The 14,020-nt window shown below is 35.1% G+C and overlaps 1 protein-coding gene across 1 annotated transcript; it reads left to right on the forward strand.

Moving 5' to 3' along the window:
* The first annotated feature begins 2,639 nt into the window (after window positions 1–2,639).
* Window positions 2,640–3,283, forward strand: LOC126586235 (VQ motif-containing protein 1-like). The gene has a single exon (XM_050251014.1). It carries the CDS (start codon window positions 2,804–2,806, stop codon window positions 3,146–3,148), a length of 345 nt encoding a protein of 114 aa, XP_050106971.1. The 5' UTR covers window positions 2,640–2,803; the 3' UTR covers window positions 3,149–3,283.
* The last annotated feature ends 10,737 nt before the right edge of the window (window positions 3,284–14,020 follow it).

Consider the following 14,020-nt stretch of genomic DNA (forward strand, 5'->3'; position numbering starts at 1 on the left):
GGGTACATTCATAAAAAATAACCAAAAAATTATTGTATCAAAACATGGGTACATTCTTCAAAATGGGTACATTTAGCAAAAATAAAAATGGGTACAAATAAATAAAAAAATATGGGTACAATACAAATAAAACTTTAAAAAATATGGGCACAAAAAGAAATTAATATATGGGTACAAATTAAAATTGAAAGGAAAATTGGTACAAATTAAAAAAGGGTTGCAAATTAAAAATGGGTACAAACTAAAAATAAAAATATATGATAAAAAATTTAGCCATAAATATAAATATACTAATTGTAACATTTTTAATATTAAATGAATATATTTAGAAATAAAAAATATTTTATTATTGAAATAATTAATGATATTATTAATACAAAGGACCTTGATCAAAAATTGAAAAGTAATAAGGTTTTAATCAATAGAGTAGTAAAAATAAGGATGAAAACCTAATTACTCCTTTTTAAAATAAACCTAAGTGGGTTAGTAGCCAACAAGATCCTCTCTGGATTCTTTTGGTGAGGATCCTGGGGATTCGTAAATCATGTTCGTTCATCGTACATCGTGCAATCAGTTTTTATCAGGTACAGTTTGTATTTAATTTTAAATAAAAATATTTAAAATAAATTCTGATCGCACGATGTACGATGAACGGATATAATTCACGAATCCCCGAGATCCTCACAAAGAGAATCCGGATTCAGCTAGTAGTAGGACAAACTTGGACTTTCATGACAGTTGGACAATGAAAAGCAGTTAAAATCTTTTACCTTTTTTGTCATATTTGAATCCGTAAGAGAACCAATTTGACATGTAATTGTGGAAAAACAATGAACCCTCCCCACCACATAATTTAAATTAGGGTTAATCTCAGTTTACTACCATGAAGTTTCATGGTTTTCAATATTTAGTATATGAAGTTTTTTTCATCCCAGAGTGGTACCTAAAGTCATAATCTTGGGACACTTTCATTCATCCGTTAAGGTTGCTGTTAAATCAACCGCTAATTGATGATGTGGCACCCACATGGACAATGACTAGGCGCCACGTGGATATTAAAAAATAAAAAATAAAAAATATATTTATAATTAAAAATAATAATTAATTAAAAAAAAACCCCTAAAAGATACCTTCCAATCCAATCCCACCCTTTCAATCCTCAGCCACACTTCCTGCAATCAACCCTCATCGCCAGCCACCCTCCAATCCAACCCCATCATCTTTTTCTTCAATCATCATTACTCTCCTTGCGACCGCGACTGCAACTGAATTGCTCCCGACGTAAAACCACTAATCATGTCGTTGTCGCTGAACACGAAAAACAGGAGGTATCACTAGAGACGACTACCGGAGCGATGGACTTCTCGCCGAATGAGTCGATTGGTGCACGATCAAGAAATGCAAAGGCGAATGTGGAGGTGGGGAAGCACCAGAGGAGAAGGTAGGGCTCGCAGCGGGACCAAGAACGAAAGGAGGCGACGACGAAGACGAGGTGGCAGCATGTCGTAGGGGAGGAAGTGTAGCAGGAAAGAAGGGTTGACGGCGTGTGGAGGAAGAGGAAGTAAAGGTTAAGGATGACGAAGATGAATAACATGAGGGCTTAGAAGCGGGCGAGGGTTAAGGTTCTGGGCATTACGGACGAGAGAGAGAGGTATCGATATCGGATTGCTTTGCAGGCGGAGTTGGTTTTTCATTTGATTTTATGGTACATTTAAAAAGTTACAATGAAGATGATGAACCAGTTGCAATCGCGGTCGCAGGAAAAGTGACGATGATTGAAGAAAAAGGTGATGAATTCATGTGTGTGTTTTTAGGGTTTTTTTGTTTTGTTTTTTAATTTAATAATTTTCAATTATTATTATTTTATTTTATTTATTAATTTATTAATTTATTAATTTTAATTTTTTTTAATATCCATGTGGTGTCTAGTCATTGTCCACGTGGGCGCCACATCATCAGTTAACGGTTGATTTAACAGCAACCTTAACGGATGTATGAAAGTGTCCCAAGATTATGACTTTAGGTACTACTCTGAGATGAAAAAAATTTCATGTATTAAATGTTGAAAATCATGAAATTTCAGGGTAATAAACTGAGATTAACCCTTTAAATTAATATGTGTTAATTTTGATGCATCCATGCATGCATATTTCAAAGTTGACCATTTAACCACTTACCAGATATACTTGATAATATCCTACGTCAAAATATAAAATTACTTGAATTTTTTAGATGAGCGAGTTAAGTTGAGCACGTTGTAATTTATTGCTTTGTGATTTTAATGAGTAGTTAAGTACATACATGTTCTAGTTACGGGTAAGGTATACAAATTCGTGGTTCAAACCAAAACTTGACACATGGTAATTTAACATTTGATTTGTGATTTTAACCAGTGATTTAGATGCATATATGTATTTTTAGTTTTAGGTAAATAAAGTACCAGTAAATACATTTAGTCCTCACCTTCGTGTCACATGCATGGACTGATGGGGGACAGGCAAGACTATCTCAATTCTGAATTGCGCGCTTTGACTGAATCTGGTCCTTCTAGACTGCTTATTGCCTAAGCATTGCATAACATATTAACAAAAAGATACAACGGTCAACTTTAACCGTCAACCCCTTCCCCACCTGCCGTACAAGTCTTCCATCACCGCCATTTCTTCCCTTTCCGCATCCACCTTACACTATAAACCCCAGATACCTAATAATTCAAATTGCAAAACAAACCCCATTTACCAGATTAACCCTTCTCAAAACCAGCCTGTAGAGAGAGAGAGAGAGAGAGAGAGAGAGTTTTCCTATGTCGAGTGTCGGCAGAAGTCAGTCTGTGAAGGTTGTGATCATCAACACCAAGTACGTGGAGACGGATGCTATGAGCTTCAAAGATGTCGTGCAAAGGCTAACTGGGAAGGACTCAAGGGTGGCATACGAAGTGCAGGAGCCAGTTACAAAGAGCCCGAAGTACTTTGTGAAAGAGGAAATCAATGGGAGGACTAGTAAGAATGTTATGGAATCATCAAATACTTCTATTACTAGTACTATGACTCGGGATAATTCTTCAGTTTTGATGAGAAATATCTCGTTCAAGGAGTTCGAAAGATTGTTCGGAGAGATGCCTCCAGTAGAGGAGTTTTGGGCTAAGTAAAATATTCTTTAGAAAAATTACATATATATATATATATATATATATAGTTATAGTTATAGTTATATGTGCTAGCTTATAATTGCATAACGTTAATTTGGTTACCCAGTTATTCAATATAAATCATTTTTCATTCTATACATTTGATTATTACCTGACCGATCAATTTCAGATACAGTAACATTACCAAGTACCATATTTACTTAACCCAGAAGATAAAACCCTACTTGTGCAAGTGTGCATAAATAAAAGGTGGATCTGACCTATATAATGCGATCAGAAAACATGCTTGGCCGAAATAATTTATTTTCTCTATATTTAACTGGAAACTAAACTAGCCTTACCATGATTTAAGATTGATTCGTAGTGATAGAGCTTGAACCACTTCAAAATTGGTTACACATCACATAAATAAGGCTAAATAATCAAAATGGCATATGAGATTTGCATAACTCATCACTTTGGTCCCTAACATTTCAAATCGATAAAAGTGGTTCCTAAGATTGTCCACCATCCATCATTTTGATCCTTCCGTTAAAAACTCCATTAAGTGTCCCGGAGCTCTTAGCCGGAAGTTTGGACAATTTTCAAAGCTTCGTAACTCAATCGTTTCTTAACCAAATTCGACCCATAATATATCAAAATGAAGATAGGAAAGTGCAGAATAAGATTATACCTATTTGGAAGCCCAATGGCTTCCGGAAATATCCGGAAAATAGCCTCACAGTTGACTGGTCCGAAGGAAAACTAGAAAACTCGCCGAAAACTGGATAAACGTTAAACGTTCATAACTTCTTCATTACTCAATGAAATCAAGTGATTCAAAAACGAAAATCATACGGCACTTTTTTTTATGGCTAAGTCGCCGTGGTTTGGCCGGAAAACGGCTCAAAAGTGGCTGTCTTGGTCTCGAGTTATCAACTTTCGAGCCGTTTTCTGGCCAAACCACGGCAATTTAGCCATCAAAAAAGGTACCATTCTCTTCTTCTCTTTGAGAAGTATGATTTTGTTTTTTAATCACTTGATTTCGTTGAGTATTGAATAAGTTATGAACGTTTAAAGTTTACCCAGTTTCCGGCAAGTTTTCCAGTTTTCCTTCGGACCAGTCAACTTTGAGGCTATTTTTCGGCCATCTCCGGCAGCCATTGGGCTTCCAAATAGGTATAATCTTATTCTACACTTTCCTATCTTCATTTTGATATATTATGGGTTGAATTTGGTTAAGAAACGATTGAGTTACGAAACTTTGAAAATTGCCTAAACTTGCAGCCAAGAGTTCCGGGACACTTAACGGAGTTTTTAACAGAAATACCAAAATGATGGATGGTGGACAATCTCAGGGACCACTTTTATCGATTTGAAATGTTAGAGACCAAAGTGATGAGTTATGCAAATCTCAGGAACTATTTTGGCTATTTAGCTCATAAATAATTAATGTAAATGCCTTGATTTTGGGGCAGCATGCGACCATAGCATCGATATTTCTTAATTCTCACCTGCGTGGCTCTATTTTTGTCACAGAAATTATGGGGTTGAGACCAAGCCAACTGGGGATGACCTACTTCTTTTGACCTACTTCTTCTCAACTTGTTTTTGTCATCTTAGGTTTGGTGATTTAGTACACTAGAATATATAAACCAGGGAAATGGAATGTCCATTCCATTATGATGTATATATACTATGGATAATGACGATTTTCGATTTGTTATTCCCTCGCCCAAACATATACTTCCTTTTGAGGAATTTTTAAGGGTGACAGAAAAATAGTATATCATGTGTTATAATATAAGTGGATGCAATAAATTGATATGTCTCATCTTTAGAATATATTAACAAAAATCAAATATAAGTGTTATGATTTGAATGGTACAGTAACGCCACGTGGTTGTTAAAGCATGGCTCTTTTTGACGTTATTAAAATGGTAAAGAGTCTCACCCAGCAAAATGAGTCTCCTAAAGGAACCAACGAGAGAGGCTCCAAACAGAGAGCGCTTCGCCATGAGCTACCGCGCACTACAACTAAAGCTCGACCTAATGGCTTTCCGATTTTCACAACCCCTCAGTTCAACATGGTTTCATTATCAATACAAACAAAAGCATCTTTCTCAATGTAAAAAATTAAACCATCACTCAACTAATCGAAATACTTGACCTAATCGGGTTACTTGAGCTATAATCAACTGGAATGCTTGAACTAACCAGTTACTTGACTAGAATCAACCGGACTACCCAGACTAGTTAATCAATTTATGGACCAAAGAAAAACTCCCTAATAATTAACCAAAATAAAACCCATAAACTCAATCAATCAACTATTAACAAAAACTCCTAACAATTAACCAAAACAAAGCCCATATCAAGTCATATCAAATTTTCATAAAGACATGTTGGGCTTCTGGTTGTTTGGGTTTGGGGGTTAAATTTATTTATTTAGTTTGTGTTATTTTATTTTATAACAAACGATAATATCTATACTAAGGAATGATGGGCTAAACCTCACAATAGATTAGCCATAATAATTTGTTTTATAAAAAATTAAGCATTAAAGAAAAATTAAGGACTCGGTCAAAACGACGTTGATTTGAGCTAGATTGTTTTAAGCATTAAAGAAAAATTAAGAACTCAGTTAAAACGGCGTTGATTTGAGCATTAAAGGTGCAACAAACTTTTGAGCTGATTCAGGCATTTAGTCGAACTGTGAATTTATGGTTCGACAGTGTTGAGAAAGTGAAAATTCTGGACAACAAAGGGTCGATACAGTTGTTTATCAACCACTGTTTTGGCTTTCACGAGGCACATGATCACTCTTGTCCCTTGATCCATCATTGTGTTTGCTAATTTCTTTTGGAACTTTTTGTTAGCCTGCTTTTGCAAGATCTTTGTACGATATCCTTTTGAACTATGTTGCATGAATTAATCACCTATGTACATGCATCCAATTTATCACATTAATAAAGGTAAACTTACTAAACTTGGCTTCCCTACATTGTTGTCCACAACAAGTTTGGAATCCCCCTCAATTACAATACTAGAAAATTCTCAAATTGGTTTAACAGCTACACTACAGCCCAAGGAAGTGCCTTTACTTCACATCACGATGCTTCCATATCTTTCACACAAACCTAGATAAAACCCAAGATTACACAATTGGAAATGTTAATTAGTAAAAGAAAAACGTATTAATATTTGATTGAATCATTTTTGTAGGTGTTAATATGATTAAATAATTTTATGGGTCAGAGAGATAGAGAGAGAAGGCCAAAATGAGTTAGGGGGTGAGAATCGAGGATTAGGAAGTACCAAAGAGCGACCGTTTTCGCTACCTAGGATCTATCTTGCAAAAGAACGGAGAATTGGATGGAGACCTCAACCATAGAATACAAGCTGGATGGATGAAGTGGAAGAGTGCATCCAACGTATTGTGCGATCACCGTATGCCATTGAAGCTCAAAGGAAAATTTTATAGGACGGCAATAAGGCCGGCGATGCTGTATGGCACGGAATGCTGGGTGGTAAAGCATTAACACGTACATAAAATGGACGTAACGGAGATGAGGGTGCTTCATTGGATGTGTGGGCACACAATAAATGATAAGATTAGGAATGAAGATATCCGAGGTAAAGTAGGAGTAACCGAAATTGAAGGAAAGATGAGAGAAAATCGGTTACGGTGGTTTAGACATCTGCAAAAAAGACCTACTAACGCTCTGGTTAGAAAATGCGACTACGGGACAGAGGTCCAGGGCCGAAGGGGTAGAGGAAGACCTAGGAAAACTTTGGAATAGATTCTAAGAAAAGACTTAGAGTACTTGGATCTAACGGAAGACATGACACATAACCGAGCGCAATGACGTTCTAGAATTCATATAGCCGACCCCACTTAATGGGAAAATGTTTTGTTGTTGTAGAGAGATAGAGAGAGGACAAAATACGAGTAATAGATACAAGACACAGTTGCACCCGCCATAACCAATTTAGATGAACCAACACTACCCAATGTATTCATTTACATTTTGAATGTATTAATTTTAGGGAGTTTTAACAAAACACTTCCGGTACTGTTCACTTTTAACGAAAAACCACATTTTTACCTTTAATTGGCACTATTCATTATACCTTTAAAAATGGCTTTTCGTTAAAAGAGAAGTTTTTTTAGATTTTTCGTTAGTTTTCCTTTAATTTTAGCCCAAATATAAACCTTAAATTATCCACTTTGTACGATTACATACATTTTTTATGTTCTAAGACAAGTCAAAAATACCGATTTTGGCGTGAGATCATAAGTCCAAGTCATATGGGTGTCGACAAAAGCAAACCATGTCATGGGCAATGCATTTTGCTTTATTAAAATGTATGGTATAAGATTCCTACCACTGGCGAAGTTACGTGAGGGCGAGAAATGGCGGCCGCCCTTCCCCTTGCAAGAAAACACGCCTAGGAATGCTGGTTTGGCCCCTCCGTTCTCATCGGAATTCATGGTGGAGGAGATTAACAGAGGTCCGGAAGAGAGTCGAAGAAGGGATTATGGTGGGGACAACGAAGGAGGGGGTGGGAGTGGGATCGACGGGGAAGGAGATGCGGTTGCGATGGACGGAGGAGAGGTTGATGGAGGAGGTGTGGGGATGAGATTGACGAAAAGCGGTTGGGGGTGCCGGGTCTGGGAAAAAAGCAAGGAAGAAGATGGGTGTTTGGATGTGGTTAAAGATAAAGTTGGGTGTTTGGTTAACAAGATAACAAGTATTCGAGAAGAGTTTTAAATGACAGGTGTTTTCAAGTTGGGTGTTTGTTAACAAGATAACAAGTATTTGTGGTTTTATTTTTGGGAGTTTTAACAAAATACTCCCGGTACTATTCACTTTTAACGAAAAACCACATTCGCCCTGGTACTATTCACTATACCTTTAAAAATGGCTTTTCATTAAAAGGGAAGTTTTTTTTTAACTTTTCGTTAGTTTTTCTTTTATTTTTTAGTTTTGTATGTGTTTTTATTTTCTCTTTTAAGGCTTCCACCGTATTTATCTTAAACTCTCACATTATTTATAAATATTGTATTACTTTTAAAAACAATGTAAATATTGTTTAATGCTTATTTTACGATAATTTAAATCTATCTAGGCTCCCGCCTAGATCTCGCCTAGGCACCTAGCTGCTAGGTCTTAGTCCGCTGTTTGATTAGTACCTAACATTTTTTAGGATCTAATCCTAGCCAATTTAAGTTTCTTACATTGGCTTAGATATTATTGCTTACAACCGCTTGGGTGGAGAGACTATTTTCTGCTATGAATATTGAGTCAAAACTTTTCACTATCTAATGTGAAAGTAACTGCTTCGATTGAACTTTGCACTCTTTTGAATTTCGCCCCTCCCCTCGGAAAATCCTGGCTTCGCCACTGATTCCTACCTAAGCTCATGGAGCGTTGAAACACTCAACCTCTTTTTTTGTAACACTCACTTAGTGGGATAGATAAAATCGAGCGCAGTAACGTCTTAGGATTTATATCGCCGACTCTACTTAGTTGGCTAAGACTTTGTTGTTGTGATGCATTTTTGCTCACCACAAGTGATAATGATGCTTATCACCCTAAAATAATAGTGATGCTCACTACCCTGAAGTGATAGTGATGTTCACCACCTTGCTTATTACTATTTAATGAGTTTAAATTTTGAAATTTATGTCTATTCACTACACTGATATCGAAATCTAAAATTATCACAAGATGATAAAAAAGATGGAGAGTAAAAATATTCCTTTTTGTTCTCGTAAACACTCACCCTTAATTATTCATGTATATAATTGACATTAGGTCAATTATCTCCCATTGTCCTCTCATGTTTGCGTAAAAAGTGGTTGTGTTAAGTATACATTACAATGTGGGATGAATATTGAACAGTGGTCTGGTCTGAATGTCAATCGATAGGCATTCGGCACTTATTGCTTTGTTATTATGGATTTGGGATCCTCTCCTGATCCTCTTTATGGGGATCTTAAAAATTTTCAAATTGTGTCTGTTCATTATATATTGTGCGATCAATTTTTATCGAGTACTTTTCATATTTAATTTAAAATAAAAGTATTTAGAATACTTTCTAGGCACATCTACGATGAACGAACACGATTTGAGAATTCCCAGAATTCTTGTAAAAATGATCTAGAAAGGTTCCTCATTCGTTATTATGCACCAAAATTGATCACATCCTGCAGTACTCGTATCGCATTATAGAAAAATAAAAAAAAAACAATCACAATATATATATATATATATATATATATATATATATATATATATATATATATATATATATTTGTGTCGAGAGGATTGTCTAAAGAACAATGCCACTCAAGTGGATTTAGGCTATCTCCAACCACTCCGGTCAGAGGGTCATAGGGCTGAAAATAGTTCGAAATGACACAAAAACCGTCTCCAACCAAGGGTTAGGGCAAATGGCTCGTGGGCCCCACCAGGCCAAAAAAAGGAGAAAATGGCCAATTGGTTTTTTTTTTTTGGCCCAACCTGGCCAATCGGCTGGCCCAACCCAACCAACCAGCCGGCCCCGGGGCGGGCCAAATGTTTGAAACCAATGGCTGACGCCAAAATGTTTGAAACCAATGGCTAGTTGCTGACGTCAACTAGTCGTTATATTTGATTTTTTTTTACAGTTTTTTTTTTCAAATTTAAAAAAAAAATTAAAAATTCTATTTTTTTTCCTATAACTTCGTAAGCCATTAAACAACACTAAATAACATTGAGTAACATGAAACAATAGTAAACAATATTAAACAACATTAAGTAACATTAAACAACATAAAAATTATACAACATAAAAAACCATTTAACAACATGAAATTTAAACAATATTTTTTAAAACATTTAACAACATAAAACTTAAACATCGACACGTGGCACTCGAAATCCGAGATGTAAAATTATTGAGATTCCATCTCGAAAAATTATTGACAATCCATAACGTAAAATTATTGAGGTAGTTTAATTTAGGTAACCATATTAATTCAATTAAAATAATAAATTATGTTTGGCCCTATAACCCTTTGGCCCCCTCGGTTGGAGATGGTTTTTTGTCATAGGGCTATGTTTGGCCTATGGCCTTCTAGCCCCTCAGTTGGAGATGGTAGGAAAATTGAATGACACTGTTCATTTAAATATTAATTTCTTGGAGGGCTTTAGGGCCAAAGAGAGCCCCTTAGCCCTCCTTTGGTTGGAGATGGCCTTACCACTCCCCATGTGAGAATATCATTTTTACTGCTTACCAATTAAAGGATATTTACCAAAATGACTAAACAACTTAGTTCAAATCTTTTGCATTAATTTTTTTTTATAACCTGTCTTTGTTTTATCTATTTGAGTGACACGTGTTCTTTTGACTGAATTTATCTTTTATTTTTTTTATTTTTTTATTGAAAAAATAAGTTGAAGAGTTAACTCTGTTAAGCGGAGTTCAAATAAATGATTAAGTGCCAACAAATAAGATAAGTCACAGAAATACCACAAAGGGTTTTGAGTACAAAAGATTTTAACTTCTTAACAGAGTAGAATTTACAACTTGTGTGAACCAACCAATTGATTTCAACTGAAGCTTTTAGTAATGTTTTGAGTGGTGTCATATGACAAGTTAGTGTTTCCCATGTACAATTAATAGTGATTAATTTGAAGGACTGGTGATTTTATACAGTCACTTAATACATACATATATATATATATATATGGGTGATGCATTTTATTATATCAGTTTGAACTTTGGGTTCATTAGGGTTTTTGAGTGAACCACTGAATCTTCACCCCTCCCTTTTTGTTTTGTTTCTCGAACAAGGATTGTCTCCCCTTTTTGTTCCCGTACTCTCCTGTACCCTCCTATTTTGTATGGTCACGGTTAAGTCATGTTAACATTTTATATTATTTTTTTATAGAGATAATAAGACAAAAATAAATAGTAATTTAAATGTTAGCGTAGTTTAACCGTGATCACACAAACAGGAAAACATGAGGGGGCACGAAATCCTTGTCCTTCTTTCTCTGGTGCAAGGCTGCAAGCTGATAAGGACAGGGCTGTATTTTATGTATATAACTATTTTTTTTGTCAGTATGTATATAACTTTAGAATAATACTATTTTGGCACACGAACATATGTAATTTGTTGACAATTTTAAATAAAGGTTCGAAAGGTTCGTCGTTATATTGTATATTAGACTCGTATGAATTTGAAAGTGTGTTAAAAAATATCAATTTTTATTCTTTACGTAATATATGTTTGCCTCTTCAGGGAGCTAGTCGTAAGGGAATGGATGAGGATGGATATAACTCTTAGATTCTAAATATCTGTCCAATTAAATAATGATATTATATATTGAATTGAATTTGCTATAATGCAAGATCGGATAGAGAAAAGAAAAAAAAACTATTAGGTTTAAAAATGGTCACCATGATAACTATATGTTTTGTCGAAGAAACACTTCAAAGAGCTCTATTAGAGAAAATTTTCTAATCAACGTACTTTTTATGTTGTAAATTATTGTAATTGTTCTTTTAGAGCGATAATGTTAGGTGTTTAGATAATTAATTGTAGGAAGAAAGAGAGTCGGTAAGATTCTAACTTGCACCAAGAGTGTATGGACGTGATTGATTTTTGTCACTAAAATAAAGTATCATATAAACTGTAACTGATGTGTACAAAATTTTACATGCAAAAAGCTTTATTAAAAAAACTCACAATGACTTGATTTTATTTTGAGTAGAAAAGGATTGTCATGTTATACTCGTCTACATTGATTAAGACATTTTTTCTTTTAATTAGAGCGTTATTTTAACCATAGTTCAATTACAGTTCATATGACAAATTTATGATATTGATTTTCCTCAACTGTTATACATTATGAGAATACTAAACAGACAACTTTATTTTTATTTTTATCATATTGTAGTTATTAAATTCGAAGAATCATCAAACACTATTATTCATCCATATTTTAAACAAAAACCTAATGATCATAATTGATCAAACTCGTGAAAAAAGAAGAAGATCATTATTGACCAAACAAATTGTAAGTGGGGGGAGTAGGGGTGTGTTTCGAAAGGATCATATTAGATATAACGTTTACAATTTCCGTTCCAAAATTTTGAATTCAGATCAGATCATAAATTTCAAATTTGGAATTTTTAGCATATTCAAACATTTTAAAATTGGAGTAATCTCATAAATTTTAGAACATAAATCGAAAATTTCATATATTATATAAGTTTTTGAATATTCTCTAATGTTTTTTAAATGTAATTTATTATTCTTTTTAATATTTAATATATGGTTATGTATAAATTCAATTAATTATGTGGTAAACTAGTATGCTTATCCTTTTTAATGTAAAAATCTATGTTTAATATAAAAACAATGAACAAAATATATTCAAAAACAACAATAAAAATACTAAAGTTGATTACAAAATATAAAATATATAATTTAAGTAACTATAAAAATTAGTATTTTAGAAGTTTTCTTATCAAAATAAGTTCGAAACATTTCAAAAAAAAAAAATCGGATAGGTAATTCAAAAGCCTCTTAATTTCTAAATGTATTCTACTTTTCATTCTAATTTTTTTGGAAATATTACTATCTGAATTGAAAACACCATTCCAACTTGCAGCCTAAGGTGAGGAGAGATTTTTCAATGTATCAGGATCACGGGACCGTATGTCACATAGTATTATACAAGTATAGGAAATGTTTTTTTAAGTGTCTCTCTATTTGTATAATGATATATAACGTATATGTGTGTTTCGAGCACACTAAGAAATCTATTGTAGGTGAGAGAGATCAAATGAAGACTAGCATCATCATTTTCGAGTAAATGACAAAAAACTACCTCAACTATTGATGTCACGACACTTTTATACCTCATCTTTTAAAATTGACAATGTCATACCCTATCTTACGAATTTGTGCCAATGTCAGACCTCCGTCAGTTTTTCTGTTAATTTATTTGTTAAGTGCTGACGTGGCTAGAGACGGGACCCATTTTTAATTAAAAATTAACTAAATATGAAAAAAATTAAAAAAAAACAAAAACAAAAAACCACAAAAAAAAAACCCATCAACCCGTGTCCCCCTCCCTAAATCCCTTTCTCTACCACCCAACCCTTTCTCTCTCTCGCCCCTCTCTCTTCTCTCTCACTGCAACCTGCATCAATAAAATTCCAAAACCCAGAAACCCTTCCCACCGACCCGTAATGCTCAATCCTAACTAGCCTCTTCTACAGGCCAGGGCACACAAGCACCAGCGACCCCGCCACCTGCGACACCATGCACAGCCCCTTGGGGTTTGCGATTGTCTCAACAAAATAGCATATTGACGACGTCGATTCCGCCCCCGTTGTCAAAGTTGCGTCGGAAAAGCTGGTGGAACGGGTAGCAATTGTAGATCCGGAACCCGTGGTCCGTCCCCACGGCGAAGCAGGCCTGGTCTTGGTTAAAGCAGACGTGGAAGAGCGACGAAGGCCAGCGGGGCACCCAAAGGGGCAGACTCTGGGGGCGCGAAGAAGAAGGGAATGTTGTTGTGGAGGTTGTGGCTAAAGTTAGGGTTTGGGGGCGATTGGGGGTCGTGGTTGTCATCGATGGAGTCAACGACATATGTAGGGTTGTCGTCGGTGGGATCGGAGAGGAAGGTTGGGGAAGGGACGGGTGGGAAAGGTTTATGGGCTTTAGGATTTTAGGGATGCAAGTTGCAAGGAGAGAGAAGAGTGAGATGTGAAAGAGAGAGAGGAAAGAGAGATGGTTGGGTGGGAGAGAAATGGATATGGGGAGGGGGACACGGGTTGATGGGTTTTTTTTGTTTTTTTTTAATTTTTTAATATTTAATTAAAAATGGG

This window comes from Malus sylvestris, chromosome 10 (genome assembly GCF_916048215.2).
Source record: "Malus sylvestris chromosome 10, drMalSylv7.2, whole genome shotgun sequence".
NCBI classification, from domain to species: Eukaryota; Viridiplantae; Streptophyta; class Magnoliopsida; order Rosales; family Rosaceae; genus Malus; species Malus sylvestris.

Excerpts from the sequence above, each read along its gene's own strand:
- LOC126586235 (XM_050251014.1), top strand. The coding sequence starts at position 2,804 with ATGTCGAGTGTCGGCAGAAGTCAGTCTGTGAAGGTTGTGATCATCAAC.